This window comes from Notamacropus eugenii, chromosome 3, assembly GCF_028372415.1.
Source record: "Notamacropus eugenii isolate mMacEug1 chromosome 3, mMacEug1.pri_v2, whole genome shotgun sequence".
Classification (NCBI taxonomy): domain Eukaryota; kingdom Metazoa; phylum Chordata; class Mammalia; order Diprotodontia; family Macropodidae; genus Notamacropus; species Notamacropus eugenii.
In genome coordinates, this window is record NC_092874.1 from 326,560,117 (window position 1) to 326,581,601 (window position 21,485).

The window sequence follows — 21,485 nt, forward strand, 5'->3', positions numbered from 1 at the left end:
GGGAGCTGAGAATGGAATGTCTTATTCATGGAAGAGACAGGAAGCCAATACCAATAGGTCGAAGAATATGTGTTAGGGAATAAGGTGTATAAAAACCAGAAAGGTAGGAAGGCACTAGATTATAAAAGGCTTCAAATGCCAACAGAGCATTTTGTATTTGCTCCTGGAGACAAAAGAAAACCATGGGAGTTTATTGAAAAGGGAAGTAGAATAGTCCTATATGTGTTTTAGGAAAATCATTTTATTGGATGGATGGAGAATGGATTGGAGTGAAGAGAGCCTTAAAGTAGATAGTTCCACCATCAGGCTCTTAGGATCATCAAGGCTTGAAGTGATGAGGTCTCAATTAGAGTGGTAGCAGTGGCAGAGAAGAAAAGGGTATGTAGCTGAAAGATCTTGCAAAGATTTCCATTCAGGCACAGGCTGGATTAAGTGGTCTCTCTGAAATGTCTTCCAGCTCCATCAGTCAAAAAGCTTACTATGTGCCAGGCCTGGGTTATATGGTAGAAACTCAAGCACAAATATGATACAGTCCCTGTTTCCAAGGAATTCTAATAGGGGAATGTAGTATGTGAATGATTGTTGTACTTTTGGTCTGAAAAGGTCACATAGATGTGGGCCATCATCATAAGAGAACTCAAGGAACTTTAAAAGCGTATACTTTGGGACTTAGAATTAATCAATCAAAAGTGTTTATTAAGGGTTCACTCAGTCAGAAGAGCTTAATTAAAGCTCTATTAATATTAACCTCTTTAATATTAACTTGTCATGTTTTTTTTTGCAGGTCCTCTGTAAGTCTTAGGGGTTTTTCTGAGGTACAAAAGTGGATAAAACTACTTCCAGAATTTATTTCACAAACTTCTTGTGAGGAAAACATTGTTTAAACCTTTAAAAACTATATAAATGCATGCTATCATCATTAAGAATTCATTTTCAATTATCTTTATATTTCTCAGTTCTACCAATCCAACTGCCAAATAATTAATGACCACTTCAATTCATTAGAGAAACTTAATTTTTAAAGGAAGGTGAGGACAAGGGGAGATAGCCCAAGGGCACTGGCTCTGAAAATGAGAGTTTCTGATGCTTCCTTAGTGATCTTAAGCAGCTTAGCTTACCAACAGAGTCCTCAGTTTACTTACATGTAAAATATGGGATTTGGAACAGAAAGCATCTGAGGTCCCTAGGCTCTAGGTGTAGGACTTCTTTTGGAAGACAAAAATATCTTTTTACGTGCTTACTTGTTAAACCATTCTATTGATTTATATATGTGAAGGCAGCATACTAGCTTCTTTATTTCCTTAGAGTACATTTGTATCTGCATACTGCTTTGTTCATTGTAGGCATTTAATAAATATTTGTTGATTTGTATAAAAAAAGAGATTTTTAAAAAAAAAATTGAATAATACCGCACACAACTCACTGAAATTTATGTATGTGCTTTTTTTAAAGTGTGAATTTTCTTATATGATGTGCTCTAAACACCTTGTGTTAATCTTATGGCTGGCTACTTATTAATGAACAAAATAATGAAGTATATATCCAAAGTTAAACATATTTACCTCTTTCTTTTAGATCTTCAATGTATGCTTTCATAAACTCCTTTTCAAAATATTGACGATCTTGTTCACTTCCTGTCATTTCTTCACTGTCTTGATAGTTGGTTTTGCCAATTGGGTTATCCATGAGGCTTACAAATCTATCACAAAAGATATAAGAAAATATTGTTTTCCTTTAACCTTTTAATATATAACTTCATTTTTTTTCTTTCAAGTGAATCTTCTATATATGGCCTTTTCCTACTCATAGTTACTTAAGAACAGCCTTCTGCAATTTGGGGTATGGTAGTTACCAAAGTTCCCCTTTCCTTCTTGCTGTTTCCCTTTGGGTATTTCCTCCCTTTCTCCTTTCTCCTTTTCTGCCTTTCTTTCCTCCCTTGCAGCTGAATGTCATGCTAAAAAGGTCCTCATCCTTCCTCCTCACTCCAGTCTCTTGCTTTTGCCTCTCATCACGTCCCAGTGCTGGTGGAGAGCAAGAACCTGGTGATAGAACTGGTGGTGGAGAGGGAAAGCAAAGAAAAAAGAGGGAAGTAAATACCTTTCAGCCACTCTCTTCTTCCCCTATTGCTGTTTCCTCATTCCCAGTACTGCACTGATCTGTAAAACTCTAACCCCCATTCCACTCGTCACCACTCCCAACCCACCATCATCATGCTTCTCACTCTAATGCCCGTATGCCAGTGATGAAATGTTTGAATTTGGAATTTCCTCTGAAATAAGGAATGAAGAGGAAAAAGTGAAGGAGGTGGAAAGGAAGAGAAGGAAAGGAAGAGAAGGAAAGAAAAACTAAGACTAGAAGAAAGCTATAGTCCTTAGTGAATCCCAGCCTTCAAGTATTTCAATTTCCCCATGAATATAAAGTGTTACTGAGCTTAGAGAAGTTAGACTTTATCTGTTAAAATTAAAAGAAAGGATAAGAAGAATGGTGCAAAGTAAACCTTATGATGAAATGAATTAGAGGTGAGTGAGTATTTGTCAGATGCTCAAAAGCTTTTCTAATATCATCATTATGTAGAAAGATTTAAATATTTAAACATATGATACAGGAAAACATTTAATCAGAAGCTTTGGGTAATCATTTATTTCACATGGCCTACTTTTTTAAATAAACAAGGAAAAAAAACCTGCCAGCAATTTAATTAAAAAAGAAATCTAACAGAGCCACCTATCTTTATCCCCTTTATTTACAAGAGTATACCAAAGAAATTGATTTTAAAGATTAGGACCCCTAAAGATTTTCAAAATCTTCAATTCATACTTGCAAAAATTATAAATTATGTTCCATATGCTATACTTATTAAACAAGACAGTAGATTTAAAAAAAAAAAAGATCTGAGTAAAAGGGGCTTCTGAGTAACAGGTAATCAAAATATCCAGTTAGTCAGAAGATTCCATTTCCCAAGCTCAGTTTGACTAATTGAGATTTCCTGGTGCTTTGTATTTTAATGTCTCTCTAATCTAACTTCCATATACCTTAGAGTGCTATAAAATACTATCAAAAAACCTGCACAAAATAAAACCTTATTGCCATCACATTGTTACATGAAATGACCAACCAAAGGTGCAATTATCTTTATAAAGACGCACACTTAAGTAAAACAAAGATTTTTTTTTCCTCCCATATCCCTTTCATGATAATCATTTACTTTACTTTCAGTCTAAATCGATTTGTAGGTTATTTTTTTTTCTTTTCTCACTTACTTTAAAGTGCTTGATTCACAAATAGCTGTTGGAATCTCCACCAAATCTTCCCCACTGACTACTAACAAGGTGAGCTTTGTTAAATTGAGTAAAGCCTTAGGGAGGTAGGTCAGTTTGTTTTTATGTAAGAGAAAGGATTGCAGTTCTTCCAGCCTAAGAAGAAGGAAAAGACATTGTACTTCAGCAAACAAGCCACTTGAGTACAAGCCTGTGTTAGTATCATATGTCAGCTCCTTGTGGTAGAAAAATCGCATGGCGACTGGGATTTTGTGTAGACATTTGGCTCTTTTATAACCAGCTGAATCTAACAATGTGTCAGCTCGAATAAAACTGATTCTCTTTTGAATTAATCAATCGGCAAGCATTTATCAAAGCACATACTATGTGCTAGGGCAACACTGGAGATAAAACAAACAAAAAAATGAGAGATTGCTTGTTCTCAAGCAGCTTACACTCTATTAGGAAATGTAACCAATAGATACTATTATGGCGATAAACTTATTTTTTCATCATTAGCACATTTATATGGCACTTGAGATTGAAAAGGCACATTTTTTCCCACAACTGTCCTATTGTGAAGCTCACTTTAGAGAACAAGTATCAGAGTCAAGATGACCTGGGTCCAAGCCTGATCTCTGACACATACTTGTATGTGTATGTGTATGTGTATGTGTATGTACATGTATGTGTGTATGTGTATATTTGTGTATGTGTATGTGTATATGTCAGGTTGCTTAACTTCTCAATGTGCCAATAACTTTCAGACAAGGTGTCACTCTGGTAGAAGGCATTTTTTGAGTGTGTGTTTGTTTGTTTTACCAGAGAGTGCCCTACAACAGCCATATCTAAAGCTGAGACCCTATTCCATTTTTTTAGATGAGGAAAGTGGGCCTCAGATAAGCTAGTTGATTTGTCCATGGTTATTTAGCTAACAAGTATCAGAGCTGGAATTTTAACCACAGAACCTAATTTCTGAGTCCAACACCCTTATCCCTATACAACCACAGTGTGGTTATCTGGGAAAGAGTGGCTCTTACGTCAAAGGATCTCAGTTCAACTCTTGCCTCTGATACTTATTAGCTGCATGTCCTTTGGTGGACCACTTCTTTATCTTCATCTGTAAGATTAGATAATTAGACTAGGTAGCCTCTGATCCCCTTTAGATTGAGAGATATCATAAAAATTATTTATACTTTGACAAAATAAGACATGAGTAATAAGAATAAACAGATTAAACCAACCATATTAGGTCCTGTGAAGTGCTGAAATCACATAACTACTTTCTCCATAATTGTCTCATCCACATCTGAAGAATTACTTTGAAGTTAGTGACTGACATACATAGGAAAGAAGAAATAAATAATACGAGTGTTTCATTGCAGATATGTTGATGTAACATCACTTGATCTCATGTAACTTAATGTAATTCCTTGCACATAGTAGCAATTTGATAAGGGTTTGTTAAATTGAATTCAATATAGAAAGGTAATGGTACAATTAGGTGCCAATTAGAGACTTAAGTGAGTTAAAGAGTACTTGAAGCAAAGAATACATAAAGTGAAAGTTAATCACTAATATTAAATGACAGTTCACAGCATAGACTTTAAATTATACAAAATTCTTCCTTAATAAACTTCATGAGGTAAGCAGTAGAAACATTATGCCTGTTTTACAAATGGGAAAACCAGTTTGGGAAGTGAAATAACTTTCCCAATGGTGCATGAGGATTGAGCATCGGAGTCAGGGTCAGTCAGATAATACTCCAATCCATATCTCTGGGATTCAAAGATAACATTATTTCCACTGGTCAGTTAGGTAGCACAGCGGATAAAAGGCTAGGCCTGAAGTCAAGAAAACTCATCTTCTTGAGTTCAAATCTGGCCTAAGACATTTACTAGATAGATGTGTGACCCTGGGCAAATCACTTAACTCTGTTTGCCTCAATTTCCTCATTTGCAAAATTAGCTGGAGAAGGAAATGGCCAAACCACTCAAACATCTTTGCCAAGAAAACCCCAAATGCGGTCATGAAGAATCAGACATGACTGAACAACAAAAAATATTTCCACTGCTTCATATAGCAAAACACTTTTCTGAAACCAAAAGAATCCCTAAAAGTAATTGTTGTTTCAAAAATAATGTTACATGTTTTCTTCAAGGTCATACTTGATTAAACTTTTAATAAAAATCAAATATTTTACCTTGTAATGTAAATAACTACCTGTCTATATCTTGTGGAAGATCATTGAGGTGATTGTTGCTGATATCCAACCACTGTAAATTTGACATCCGGAGAACACATATGGGAATACTGGACAACTGATTTGCTGACACATCTACAAATGTAACTTGTTTCAAATTACTTAGCTAAAAAGAAAGAATAACACATTTTAATTATATTTTATGGAAGTAAAAATAATGTATACCAAATACATTTCTGTTTGAAGGCTGGATTTTTTGTTTTGTTTTATTTTGGCTTTTGCCACCCAGGGAGTATGAAAAACAGCACTGGCATGGAGAGGGAAGGACAGTTGTGTGTGACAAACAGCTACAGTGGTTTCCCTACTGTTTGTCACACACAACATTCCTCACCCCCCACCCCACCCTCACCCAGGTCTTTGTACCATTTCACATGCCTCAAACACTCTGTCTCCTCACCTCTGCCCCTTCATTTCTGTGAATGCCTTCTCAACTCAGTCGAATTCCCACCTCCTGTAGTGTGAGTGCCTTCTTGTCTCAAAAGACTTTCCATCTATTCTATCCTGTATGTACCTGGTCATTTACATATTGTTTCTCCAGTTAAACCGCAAGCTCTTTATGCATAGGGACTGGTTTTTGTCTTTTTTTAAATATCTCTAGAACTTAGCACAATGCTCATCACTTAGTAAGCACTTAATAAATGCTTTTTGTTGATCAAATGGTCCTTATCCTCCAGGAGCTTATAATTTGTAAAGAATATACTACACTAAAAAGCTATAATACATACAAGAATATGTCATATCTAATACATGTAAGAAAATGAAAAGTTCATAAGAAAGGTACAAAGTATGAGTCATAGGTAGAGAGAGCATTTTTCTTTGTGGGGCTGTAGATAAAGAAAAACTGTATGGGGGAGCTCATTTTAGAGTCTGGATTTGAAGAGCAGGAAAAAATTTCAACCAGTGTGGATTGTAGGGGGAGGGTATGCTAAGAAAAAAGAATAGCACAGGGTTCAGCTTGTTCAGGGAATGGTTAGCGGTCCTATTTGACTGGAGTTTGAGATATGTGAGTCAGTTAATAAGTTGTATGCCTGTGAAGCCTGGACAGTATACCAGTGCTATGCCAGGAAACTGAGTCACTTTCTTTTCTATTGCCTGTGGAAGATTCTGAAGATCACCTGGCAAGATAAGTCACCAACTTTCTCAAGCTAAACTGTCAAACATTCAAATGCTGCTGCAGAGTGCAATTTAGGACTGGCCATGCTGTTCAAGTGTCAAACTATTTTATGAATTCCCACAAAGCAGGTGCTTATGTGATGGTCAGATGGAGTGATACAAGGACACTCTCAAAGGCTCTCTGAAGTCCTTTGGAATTGATTTCTTGACATGGGATATGCTGGCAAATGACCAAACACTGTGACATGCCCACATCAAAGAAGGCACTGTGCTCTGCGAGCAAAGAAGAATTGTAATTGCTCAAAAGAAATGTGAGATGTGCAAATTTAGAGACATATCCACTCCAAATGTTCATATGGACTATTTGTGCCCAACCTGTGGTAGAGAACATTCCAAGCTTGTATTGCTCTGATCACCCACAGTCAGACACTGTGTATGTTGACTGCAACATAGTGATGTCATTTTGGTCCACTTCAAGAACTAAGCAAAATAACCACGCAACCAAGCTTTTGTTAAATGCCTTCTGTGTTCCAGGCACTTAGCAATGGGATAGCAAAGAAAGGCAAAAGACAACCGTTGCTTTCAAGGAGCTCACAGTCCAATGGAGAAAATATGAAATAACTATGTACAAACTAGACATACATGCATGCATACATATATGCATAGTTTGTACATATATAAATTTATAGTTATAATTGTAGTTACATAGAGATTAAAGTATATATGTATAGTTTGAACATAGAAATTAAATTAGATTAGAAATTAATTATATACAATATGTGCATCTATTTGCAAAAATTATGTGTATGTGTATATATATGAGTGTATGCGTATATAAGTATTGTTCAATATCAGTCGTGTCCAACTCTTTGGGACCTCATTTGGGGTTTTCTTGGCAAAGACAATGGAGTGGTTTGCCAGTTCCTTCTCCAGCTTATTTTACAGATGAGAAAACTGAGACAAACAGGGTTAAGTGACTTGCCCAGAGCCATGTGTCTGAGGTCTGATTTGAACTCAGATCTTCCTGATTCCAGGTCCAGTGCGTTATCCAGTGTGCCATTTAGCTGCCCAAATATATGATAAAATGAAGATAACCCAAAAAGGGAGATACTAAAGTTAAAAGAGATCAGGAAAGTCTTCTTGAAGAAAGTAGGAATTTAACTGGGACTTGAAGGACATCAGAGGAGCCAGGAAATGGAGATGAGGAAGAAGAATACTCTAGAGAGGCAATAGCCAGTAAAAATGCCTGGGAGTTAGGAGGCAGACAGCAATGAAACCACTGTCATTGGAGGGAAGAATTAAGACTAGAAAAGTAGGACGGGATTAGGTTGTAAAGGGCTTTGAATCCCAAACAGCAAATTTTATATTTGATCCTGGAGGTGATAGGAAGGCCCTGGAGTTTATTGAATGGGTGACACGATGGCATAATTAGATCTATGCTTTAGGAAAATTAATTTGATTGCTGAATAGGGACTGGACTAGAATAGGGACAGATCAGACAGGGAAACCCAAAAGACTTTTGAAATAGTCTAGGCATGAGGTGATGAGAGCCTACACTAGGCTGGTGGCACTGTCATAAAAAGGAAGGGGGCCTAAGAGAGATGTGATGAAGATAAAAATCAATAACATTGGATATGTTGGTTGGGGTGAGAGTGAGGAGTCAAAGTTTAAAAATATTATCTACTATCTATTTTGGGCCAAGGGAATTGTATGTGGATTGAATTTTAAAACGACTGCTCAGAGGTTTCTAAGCTTAATAGTAATAACTGACATTTGTATCGGATTTTTACAGCTTACAAATCCCTTTACATGTACCATCTCATTTTTATTTGTGCAGAAACTGCTAGGTAGGTACTATCGGTATTTATGATAGGCATTATTTTATGGTTTCTGTTCCTACTTTTCTGAGTGCAGAAACATTGAAATGTTAGTGAGGGAAAACACCTTTTGACCTCACATATAGCTTTGTTTTTTGAAAGACAAAGTAACAGTATCAGGAAAAAAATGACTCCACATTTTGATGGAGTGTGCAAATTTGATCGTTATTTTTGAACTCAAGATTTTAATGGCTAACTGTTATTGACTTAGATGGGAAATTTATGAATAAAATCTGTGCTGTTACTGAGGATAAATCTTCACGAAATCTCTTTCAAGAGCCATTTAAACCTTCAAGCCTTCACCATTTTTTATATATACCTATGGCAATAGGCATTACATGAATAACTAATAGAATGGTTTGACCCAAACACATAAATATAATATTAACGTAGAGTAATGCCTTTCATCTGAATACATTTTAAATGCATTTTAAAGCTATCTGTTTTATAGAAAGTCATGATATCAAGTCAAAGAAGATATTAAGCAATAACATCTCGGAGTAAATACTAGATACTAAATGCATTGTTCATAAAATAAAAACAGATTTAAGTGTTGAAAGGGCTTTTTCATTGAGTAGCAAAAACTCTATCAGCCAGTAATTACTTTCCAAAGAGGAAATTGAGTTCCCTTGGATGAAGGGTATGATTATTACAAACTGTTCTGTCTCACTAGCACTTGTTACAAACATCAATCATTTGGAAAGGAACTGTGTTTGAATTCAGTGCCAAACAAATCCCTATTAACTGATTCTGTTAGTTTCTTTTCTAAATTGTTTTCAAAAGAACTGATGCTTTCATTATATTTCTTTATTTCTCTTTTGAGTGCAATGCTGCTTACACCAGCAGGCATCCATTTCTAGCATCGAGATCTCTTGACACCTCTACAAGGCCAAGAAAGTGCAAGTGTACATTTGAATGAACTATATGTCTACACATGGCCTTAGTAATAGACATAAAACATTCCTAAGAAAATGATGACAACAAAGACAATCTACAATACTGTTTAATTTTAAAAATAGACTTTGGTCAATGTATACCATGAGGGGGAAATAATGGCATGTATAATAGTCAATCAACCAGCAGACATTTATTAAGCAACTATTATATACTAAGCACTGCTGATGCAGAGGCAAAAAAAGTCCCTGTCCTCAATATGCATACATTCTAGTATAGAAATGTTAATTCCATATAGCATTTCTATATTATAATTGTTTCCTGATCTCATCAATATGAGTACCATCTCAATTAGTGAAGATAGTAACACAACTAGTCTCTGTCCTGTGCCCTCTCCTCTTCTTTTCTCTTCTGACCTTTTATAATCAGCACCCATGATTTCAATTATTATTTCTATGCAGATAATACTCAGATATAGTTGTCTAGCCCTAACCTCTCTTCCAGTCTTTAATTTTGCATTTCCAATTGACTTTTTCTGTTTCAAACTAAACAGTTTATAGACATCTTAAACTCAACATGTCCCAAACTGAATTCATTTTCTTTCCCCAAAACTGTTATCACTTCCAAACTTCCCTATTCCTGTCAAGAGTCCCATCATCTTCCCAGTTCCCCTGAATCACAAACTAGGTATCATCCTCAACCCCTTGATGTCTCACCCCCCATATTCCATCAATGGTCAAGTTCAGTTGTTTCAACATTCTTAACATATCTTGTATATTCTCCCTTTTCTCTGCAACTGCAGTGGTGCAAGGCCCTTATCACTTCATTCTTGGACTATTGCAATAGCCTGCTTATTGGACTCTCTAACCTCAGATCTCTCCACTCTGTAGTCCATCCATCATTTAGCTGTCAAAGTCATCTTCCTGATGTTCAGGTCCAATCATCTCTCTGTCTCTCTGTCTCTGTCTCTGTCTCTGTCTCTGTGTCTGTCTCTTTCTCTCTCTCTCTGCCACACACACACATACACACACACACACACACACACACACACTAAACTCCAATAACTTCCTAGATGAAAAATAAAATCCTGTTTGATTTCTAAAAACTTTCTAACCTGGGCCCTTCCTTTCCAAACTTCTTGTGCCTTACTGTCTTCCAGGTACACTGTAATCTAGTGATGCTAGCCTCCTTGCTTTTCTTTTGCACATGAGATTCCATCTCCTCACTCAGAGTGTTTTCACTATCTTTTTCCCATATCTGGAATTCTCTGCCTCTATGTCTTTATCCTCTAGCTTCCCTGACTTCCTTCATGTCTCATAAATTTAGGATTATTAAAATCACTGCACTATTACCCATAAGCAATCAAGTCAAGCTTTTGCTCCTCTATTTTGGGGAGTGCAGTTCATTTGGGGAGTACAGTAAATGCTCAAGATACTTATGTCAATGGATCAGTTTTATAGGTTGTCCTTCCAATTGCATTTCATAGCCTGACAACAGGTATTCTTCATTCATTTGTTTTTTTTTTTCTGTGTAGATAGTTTGGACACTTTCAAGTGGTTATCGATATTACCCAGAAAGCTTTTGCAGTTTTACGAGACTTTCTTGATACAATGAGTACAATCCCATTGAAAAACAAGCCACAGCATAGTGCCTGCATATAGTAAGCATTTAATAAATGCTTGTTTCCCTCCTTCTTTCTCTCCCTCCTAATTTCCTACATTTATTGCTTCTTTCCCTCCCTCTCCTCCCTCCTTCCCTCCTTCTTTTCGTCTTTCTTTCTTTCTATAGTACCTTAAGGTTTACAAAGTGCTTTCCATGCTATCTCATTTTATTTGCACAACCATCCTGGGAAGTAAATACTATCATTAACTACAATTTATAGATGAGGAAACGAAGACTAGAAGAGGTTATTTACCTGATATGATGCCAGTTACTTACTAAGGACCAACCTATCTAAATGTGAAGAATTTCCTCATTAATAAGTTGACCCCTCTTAGTGACTGATTCTTTGAGCATATCAACCTATGAAATGACAGTAGAAACAACAGCAAAAAAAAGTTCATGGAAAATGAGCCTATGTGACTCCTCTCCTCCATTTCTACGGTTATATTAGAAGAACATGGGAGGAGGTAAAGGATACTCAGGAAAAATGCTTTAACATTTCTAAACGTTAATTTCATATTAACATTCTAAATGTGAGATCTTTGGCCAATGAATATGCATCCTGGAGGTTGGACTGAAGCATGTAGTTCTCGATACCTTTACTACAGATGAAATGAATAGACAAAAGCAAATTGCAGATAAATGTGAGGATGGCTCACAGATTTCCCCTTAGAAATGAAAATAATGATATTAATGAAGTTGATTTTATCACATATCTGAAGACAAAAAGAAGCATCATTTCATGGGATACCTGATCATCTCATATTTCAAGTCATAATAATAAGCATTTTCTAAAAATAACATTATAAAGACAAAGCTTATAGGCTGACATGTTATAATACAGATGTGTCAAACTCAAGGCCCACCTGCTCCAAGCAACCACGAAACTTCAGTGTGGCTTCAACTAGATAAACATGTAACTGGAAAATATTTAACAAAATAAGTAAAAATACAACATAATATAAACAGTATTAATATGTGACTTTCTAAGTCAGTATGTAGCTCACAGGGATTTGTGTCTATTTGAATTTGTTGTAGTAAATGAAGAAGTAGAGAAAAATCTATAAATGCCTTGGTAAGACCTTTAAAATTAAATTGACATAAAATTTAGTACTGTGTAGTTTTAAAGCAAAATCAAGCATAAAGGTAGATGGAATAAAATATATTGAAGAACAAGGCTCAGAAGTGACATGGGCAAGATTAAAAGTTTGTAGCTTATAGACAAGATTTCCATGAGATATGAGAAAGGTTAAAGGTTTGTGGGTTATAGAGAAAAATGCTGCCCCCATAACAAAAATATTTGTTTGAGAAAAATCTTGGGATGAATTAAACATGACAAGCACCAAATATGACCAAAAAAAGAAAACTGATCATACCTTTTACAAATAGAAAATAAATGGTTACCAATGTAGAGTCATTTCTGAATCATCTGTCTGTGTGCAGATGATTAACTTGTTAAGACAAGGATGAAATCAATAATAAATTAGAAGAAAAAATTAAAGAATGAGAAGTATTGTACAATCGAGATGACTTCAACCTGACCCACATAAAGAAGCTCTGGATAGTTTTTAAAAATGGAATATTTCAAAGAACAGACTTTGACAAAGAACTATCACTGTCTTGAGGAAGCTTAACTTCTGCACATGAATTGCTAGTATGAGAACAAAAGAGCCTATACCAACCCATACCATCCACCTATACAAAAATCTTCCTATCTTCTTGCTAGATGAAGAAAAATAACAGCCAAGAACAGTATGACAGGATAATGTAAAACTGTAATATCCTGTGAATAAGGATAATAGGAGGTTAGGAACAGTAGTAATTCATAAAAGAACCAAAAACAGTGGTAGCCAAAGAAAAGCTTTAAAGAAAGCTTTGTAAGAGACCTAAGTCTGCTCTTTCTGACAACATTTAAGAATGAAATTAGAATGAAAACAATGATGGAGGAGGAGAGGAATAGAGGAGAATGATCCGACCTTAAATATTTCCCTATCATGGCATCCGAATTTGATTGGAATAACAATGAAAATGGAAAGATTCCCGGGAGACCATTGGTCACCGAAGCCAAGAACATGGGAGTGGGTGATGAGATACATAGACTATTTAACAAAAATTTCTGGAGACAAGAAACAAACTGTGACTGAGAGTTAGAAGCTCAGATTGCCTCTGTTTTTAAGATCATACAGATTTTACAGAGTAAAACGTTTAGCCCTCTCTCTTTGAAAGACTTGAAAGATGTAGTTATCACTAGCACAACCATGGCTACCTCCCATTAACAACGCAATGACTGCGACTGGGAAAGACTAAATGTAGTGAATGCGTGAGATGATCCCTGATGCCCTTAAAAACAAATTCTTCCTCTCCTGCCTCTGAACCAGAGAGAAAATAGCTGAAACTGATTATTCCATTTCTCTGTAGTTTTTGTTTCACTTCTCTGTGAGCAGAAAAAGTTAAAGCCATGGGCAGCTTCCACCCACAATAGTCATCCTTTCTCACTGTGATATCTGTGCATTCCTTCATCACTGTTTATCCTAGTGTTCTACATAATTTATTAGTGATCAATAACTTTAATGTCTTGTTATTTGGGTGATAGAAAATGAGTGGCAATGCTATCTGGAATAGTGTGATAAATTCATCTAGCATCAAATATAAAATCTTCTGCCTGGTTTTTAAAGCCCTGAATAATCTGGCCTTTTCTAATCTTCTTACACCTTAGACCCCTCCACACAGATTTAGCAGCCTGACTGTTCTTCACATAAAACACTCCATCTCTCAGCTCTGGCCATTTCACTGGCTGTCTCCCCATGTCAGGAATGTTGTCCTTCCTTATCTCTTCTTCTGCTTCCATGACTTCCTCCAAGTCTCAGCTAAAATGCCACCTTTTGCAAGAAACTTTTCCTTGTTCCCTTAATGCTTTCCTTTTGAGATTGTCTCCAGTTCACCCTGTATCTATCTTGTTTGTACATAATTTCTCGTATATTCTCTCCTCCATTTAACTGTTAGATCTATAAAGGTAGGGACTATTCCCCCCCCCCCCCCTTTCCTTGTATCCTGATGCTTAGGACAGTGTCTGACACACAGGAGGAACTAAATAAATAATTATTTATTTGACTTGACTGTGAATGCAGTTGCCCTAGTAGGGAAGCTGCTGAACAATGGATTTTTCTTCCAAAATTCCAGACATGAAGGTATTACCTGCAAAAGCCTTGTAAACTAGACTAAGACGGTAAGAGAAATAAAAAGCCAAGAGAGAGATATATAATCTGAAGACATAAATTTCCCCTTGCACTTTTATTATTTTGAGCCAAAATCCTTGGTGAAGGAGGAGAAAAGAAGGGTTGAATTTGGGTTCTTCTATTTCCTTAACTTATTTATTAATGCACAGAGGGGTTACTTGCCAGAGAAATCCTGTTACATTTATGCTGCATGTAGTGTACAAACTTTACATTTCAATGACAAACTCTTTTCTTCAACTTTGTGGATGAATCCCCTATATTTGGTCTCCTAATCTAACAATACCTGATATGCTGTTTGAGAAAGAAGAAATGGTATTAAGAAAAGTAAGAGTGCATGAATGTGTGTGCATTCATTACACATAGATATGCATGTAGGGGAAATAACCATCATTATCTCTGTTTCACGTCTGACTCTTTTGGACATGTTTTGTTGAGGTAGGTGGATAGAGAGCACTAAAAATTGGAGCATATAAAAATAAAATACAGCCTTGTTTCTGGCTTATCTAATAGGAATGAGTTTCTTTTCAGGGCATAGAGAGGTACCCAAAAATTTAAAATAGGATCATTTGTGAATATCAATCTAATTGGGTGTCTTGAACATAGTAAGTACTCAATGAATTTAATGAATTGATTAGAACTGAAACTTGTGTAATGTTGAGCGCCCAAGCACCCAGGTGATGTCTTAAGAATACTGTTGACTTGACTATTCCCCATGTTTTACACCATTTACAATCAAAGTTTTTCTTACAAGATCTTCAAAGACCCTAATATGTAATCTCAAATAGCTGGCAGTTTTCCTGAGATCATGTAGGTTTTGAGGGCTGATGGACTCTATAGAGAGATATTTAGTGAAAGAAACTCGATTACAGACTACAACACTATTAAATTCAGCTTCCAATATAATGATTCCCTTTAAAATACAGGAGTCATTTTGGACATGTCACTTTAAAATCAGTCATCTCCATCTTGGCTGCCACTTCAATGCAATATCAAAGTAGAGAGAAATTCTGAAGGGGAATCAAAAAGCTTTTAAAGTTTAAGGATGTCTTTAGAACTTGTTCATTATCTGGAATATTGCAATAGCTTGGCAGTAGCTCTTTCTGGCACGATTGTACTTCTCTCCAATCCACTGTACCCACTATGTGTACTGAGGTAATACTTGGTTTATATCATCTAGATAAGTTCTTCAATTCTTTACTCCACTTTGGATGTAAAATGCAACCTAGACATTGTACCCTTTAGAATAAGAATGATAGCCTTCCAGAACTGAAAAGAAATAATTTAGTTTTACCTCTAGATAAAGGAAGAGTCAGAGTTGGAATCTAATCTTCTGAATATTAGCCCAGAATTCTTTCCACTACACACTAAAACTATAAGAATGATTTTCTGTGGTTGAGAAATAAATAAAATGGTTAGAAAAGCAAAAATGTTTTTTTTTAATGAATAATAACAATTCCTAACATTTAAGTGCATTTTATTGAGGTTTGCAAAGCACTTTTAAGACCTCATGACAACCCAGTAAGATAAATATCCTCATTTTACAAATAAGGAAATTTAGATAGAGAGAGGTTAAGTTATTTGCCCTGAATTACATAGCTAGTTAATGTCTAACATAGAATTAGAACTCAGACCTTCCAAACTATAAGTCTGACACTCAAACCAGAAGGCTGGCTTCTTTCTTCCTAAATAATACTAATCACTAACTTCTATATAGCACTCACTATGAACCAGGCACTGTGCTAAGTGCTTTACAATATTATCTCATTTTATCCTCACAACAACCTCAGGAGACAAGTGCTATCATTATACCCAGATAGACAGACAAGCCCAAAACCAGTGTAGGTACAAGGAGTGATCTGTGGTATCTGACTCAGAACCAAATGGTCAGAGAAGCAAGAAACTTATCCATTGTCTATAAACAAGAGAGTAACTCATCCATTGAATGTACCACATTTAGAGTCAACTTAGTGGAGCAAATTCTTTGTAAGGACCCCTTTAAATCTTAGCCAAATCTCCCCAGGAACTAAGTTAGTATAGGGGGAATGTGGCCCTGCTTTAGGGGGAATATGTTTGTCTTCTCTTCTGGTTATATCTTTTTAATAAATATCCCTTTGTAAAAAAAAATTGATATGAGTTGGTTAAATGATATTGATGTGCTAATTAAGGGAGATGCTAATTTATTAGAGAAAATTATTAGAGAAAATCCCAAAAGTCCTTAGGGTTACCCATGAATGCTAAGGGAAAAATGTAGCTATCATCTAGGAACCTGACTCCAGTGCAAATGGGAGCTAAGTACTTTCAAAGTCTATAATGGGCTACATGTTCCTCTTCACCACACAGTAAGTGAACAGGAAACAATTATAGATGATCTGCACATTCTGTCAATTACATATGGGGAATTGCATCAGCAGCATGCTGTACATGTTCATAAGAACTGGGCTTTCATTGGCCAGTATCCAGATATGGCAACATAAACTCTAAACTTTGACACTCTAAACAATAAAATCCCTTAGATTAGCTACTGAAAAAAAGGATTAATTTCAGACAAGGAAAGGAAATGACAATGGCTGAAAGAGGCCACTGCTTTAAAGTGAAAGGATGTCTAGCACAACACTTAGCTCCTCAACATCCCATATGTGTGTGTATCTATGTATACATATGTGTGTATGTGTAAACATACATATGTACATATTTATATACGTTATATGTGCAATATTCTGCTGCTTGCAGAATCCGTACCTACCCCCAAGTTATATATGGAGAGCCCCTCTACCTTTGCTCTCTTGGCTATTATTCATACAGTCTGAGGGATTCCTCTTATTAATCTAAATAAAACTGTGAATGGAACTTTAACAATACTTTAAGTGCCATTTTAAACTAAAATGAGATGATTGGACTGGATAATCTCCAAAGCCCCTAACACCTCTGAATCTATGATTCTTTGAAATGTCAGTTCTACCTATGAAGTTTTCTCTTCTACTATTCCAGGTATTATCAATCAGAACTAGTCAGAGGAGTAACTTTATGTCAATTGCATTTTAACAATATTTGACGGCTCAAATATCTGATCACAGTATGAGTTATATTCATATTTAATTATGATAGTTATCATTAGCTAAAACACTATCCATACTGCTCCCTGTTGTGATGATTGAATTTAGACGAAGTTCAAAATACTCTTCGTTTCTTTTTGACAATTAAATGCAGAGTTGGTCCCTGGTTTGCAAAAGGCTTATGGATATGTTTTTATTGCAGTTTTACTGCCATCAGTAAAAAGAACTGACTGATAAAGTCTATTGCTTTTGGTTTTATAATCTAATTGTGCACAGAAAAGTCTTCATAGGTGCTGAGAATAACAAAATTTTAGAGCTAGGATATCTTAGAGATCACCTAATCTCTAATCTAATACAAATCTAATCTAATAAAAATTCCTCTCTTTATAGATATAAAACTTGAAATTTAGAGAATATGTAAGGCCAAAATAAAGCTAGTACTAAAAGATTTGGTAGTCAGGCGAAGGTCTCCTAACTCTCAAGCTACTGTTCTTTACCTCTAGTCACTTCTCTAAATATGAAATTTTGTTAGCATCTAACAGGAAAACAAGTTTACTGCCCATTGATTTTTTGATTAATCTAAGATAAAAGCACCATAGATGTAAACAGGAAGGGACTCTCAAAGTTATCTACTCCCTCATTTTACAGATGAGGAAAGTGGAACCTAGAGAAATTAATCACTTATCTAGTTAATAGAAGAACCAACCAACCAATCAATCAATCAATAATCATTTATTAAGTACCAACTATGTGCCAAGCACTATGCTAAACCTTAGGGATACAAAAAGATGCAAAAGATAGTCCCTGGATTTGAACTCAGGTCCTCTGAGCGATGAAAGGAGTAGAGTTTATGATGAAGTTGAAAAATATCTTTAGGAGAAGTGATGAGAGAAAGACTTGAACAAAAAGATTACTGTCAAAGAAGATTTAGAGATTCCCTGATCTATAATGACCCCTATGGTCCCACAGAAACAAACTCAAAACCTAATTCAGAATCTTCCCACACAATGGGATACCACCCATTGTGATTAGCCATCTGCCAGCTAAGTCCATTCAAACAAATCTATCTCCAGGTACTGAGAGGACAAATGATCCCTAAAGTTGTCCAGGAATATGCAACTAATTGGATACATTCACATGGACACAAACCATAGTATAGACATGAAATAGCTCATGCTCATCAACATATCTATTTGGAGAGCATAACAAAGACATATTTGCTATTTACAGTCATTGGAACTACAAACCTTCATATACTCATGAGCCCCATATTCAAACATTCTTTTTAAAAATATTTTACCAAATATATGTAAAAACAATTTTTAACATGCATTATTTTTAAATTTTGAGTTCCAAGTTCTCTCTCTTCTTTCCTCCTTTCCCCCCTCTTTCAGAAAGCCAATAATTTGATATAGATTATACATGTTCAGTCATGCAAAACATATTTCCATATTAGTCATGTTATGAGAGAAAAATGTACTCAAAAAAGCAAGAAAATGAAGAAATTTTAAATAATTATACTTTAATTTGCATTTAAACTCCATAAACTCTTTCTCTAGAGATGAAAGCACATTTCGCATCATAAGTTCCTTGGAAGTTTCTTAGATTATTTTATTGCTGAGAATAGCTAAGTCATTCACAGTTGAATATCATATAATATTGCTGTTTCTGTGTGCAATGTTCCCCTGGTTCTGCTCACCACACTTTGCATCAGCTTATGTAAGTTTTTCCAGGTTTTTTCTGAGAGCATACTGCTCGTCATTTCTTTTAGCACAATAGTATTCTGTTACAATCATATACCACAGCTTGTTCAGCCATTCCTTAATTGATGGATATCCCCTCAATTTCCAATTATTTGCTACCACAAAAAGAGCTGCTATAAATATTTTTGTACAGGTGGATCTTTTTCCCTTTTCTTTTGTATCTCTTTTTGGATACAAACCTAATAGTGATATTGCTGGGTCAGATAATATGCAGTTTTCTAGCCCTTTGGGTTTAGTTCCAAGTTATCTTTCATGATGACTAGATCAGTTCACAACTCCATCAAAAGTGCCTTAGTGTCCCACTTTTCCTACATCCCCTCTAACATTTGTCATTTTTGTTTTCTGCCATATTAGACAATATGATAAGTATAAGGTGGTAGCTCAGGGTTCTTTAATTTGCATTCCTCTAATCAATAATGATTTAGAGCATTTTTTCATATGATTGTATATAGCTTTGATTTCTTCATCCAAAAACTACCTGTTCACATTCTTTCATCATTTATGAATTAGAGAATGATTTGGATTCTTATAAATTTGACTCCATTATCTATATATTTGAAAAACTAGATTTTTATTAGAGAAACTTGCAAATTTTCCCCCAGTTTTTTGCTTTTATTTTAACTCTGATTGCATTGGTTTTGTTTGTGCAAAGCCTTTTTAATTTAATGTAATTAACATTATCTATTTTACATCCTGTAATGCTCTCTATCATTGTTTTGGTAATAATTTCTTTCTTTATCTATAAACCTAACAGCTAAATTATTCCATGCTCCCCCTATTTGTATTCTAACATTCTCAAATCCATTTAACTTCAATTCTTTTACACCATCTGAGACCTAGTCCAACTACCATTGCTTCTACCACAAATGCTAGGGTCTGGGACAAATAAAACATTTCTTGTCACTTGCAATTCAGTGAACATCTCCTCCCACAAGGAGCTACTTTGTGGATTTATACAGACCAAATTCACTCCTGGCAGAGTCTGATGCCAAAAAGAGGAAATTAGTCTTTATTTACAAACTTGTCTCATCCCATTTCAAGAACTGGGGGAGAAGGAATCACTGAAGCAAAGTTTACATATGAATTATGTCTGGGACTTCTCTCAATACTAAAACAGTATTACTATGCACAGCTAGATATAGAACTATATTTATAACTAGAAGGCATAAAACTGTCATTTGCTTCTTCCACAATAAAATAATTAATTGACACATACATATACAACCCTCATAAATATAAATTAACATTATTAGTACCCTCTCTAGGATCATTCTTCCAAGTCTCCCTCATACTGAAAGGTTGAAAGCCCAGATGAAAAACAGATTACAGAGAAACTACTGTCTCTCAGGGTTCTAAGGGTAACCTGCAAGGTCACTAGGGTTTTTAACACTTAAGTTTTTGAGCCCCCATTAGATGTGCTCTCCATTATCAATCAACCACTAGAACGATATTATATTTTTTACCAAAGTTGCATAACAAGAATGATAATCATATAATTCCTCCCCTCCTTTGCCTAAGAGTATACTATTCACATGCATACACAAAATCTTTATGAAGAACCAGTTCAAATTTAAAGGCAATGAGACATATGAAGAGAACATGTGAGAAAGGATTGCCCCTTAAATCCTAGCCACTAAGTCCTTTATTGCCTTAATGGAGTATTTCTGAGTTTCCCCTCAGGTGGAGCTCTCTATTAGACAACAAGCCATAGTATATAAAGTGTTACAGGGGTAAAAGAAAGGAGCCTAGTGTTGGTAGCTAATAGATTGGTTGTCTTTAAAGATGAAGGCAAATTCAATTGTTTACAGAAAGTGACTCAGATTTATATAAGCCTCCAAAACTCAAGGAAGGGTATAATTCCATAGGAGGTTTGGGAGTGGGGGGTTTGAAGTCATTTACAACCTTCCATAACTTTCTCTTGGTATGCTACACTTGTCAAGGTATTACTAACTGACATGCATATAGAGCACTTTAAAATTTGCATTTTATTTGAACTCTACAACTGCATTGTGCTATAATACTGACATTGTTATCCACCATTTATGAATAATGAAACTGCGACCCAAAGAGATTAAATGATCCATATAACCAATAAATGTCAGAATCAGTATAGGCAAAATAAAACTTGCAAAATGTTGCCACATTTGTTGGGATGTATAATTTTCTGGATTTTTTTTTCCTAACCCTATCTCTCATTTCTACTTCAATGGATTTTCCCTCAGTCTTCATAAGGTAGTTGGTCCAATGATTGCTAAGAACCTAAGGATCCCTGAGCCTTGTCATCTGAACAGCCATCAAATTATCCTGTGTCTAACCTACCTCAATTAGAACATCAGTCCCTTGAGAACAGAAATTTTCTTAATTTCC

General features: G+C 35.5%; 1 protein-coding gene across 1 annotated transcript in view; it reads right to left on the bottom strand.

The window, feature by feature from the left end:
- LRRC2 (leucine rich repeat containing 2) overlaps nucleotides 1-21,485 on the bottom strand; it is a 183,745-nt gene that overhangs the window by 15,187 nt on the left and 147,073 nt on the right. The window contains exons 6-8 of the mRNA XM_072596867.1: nucleotides 5,481-5,626; nucleotides 3,261-3,413; nucleotides 1,563-1,699 (exon numbers count right to left, since the gene is read on the bottom strand). Of these exons, the coding sequence (XP_072452968.1) occupies nucleotides 1,563-1,699; nucleotides 3,261-3,413; nucleotides 5,481-5,626 (436 nt within the window). The remainder of the gene's footprint in view (nucleotides 1-1,562; nucleotides 1,700-3,260; nucleotides 3,414-5,480; nucleotides 5,627-21,485) is intronic.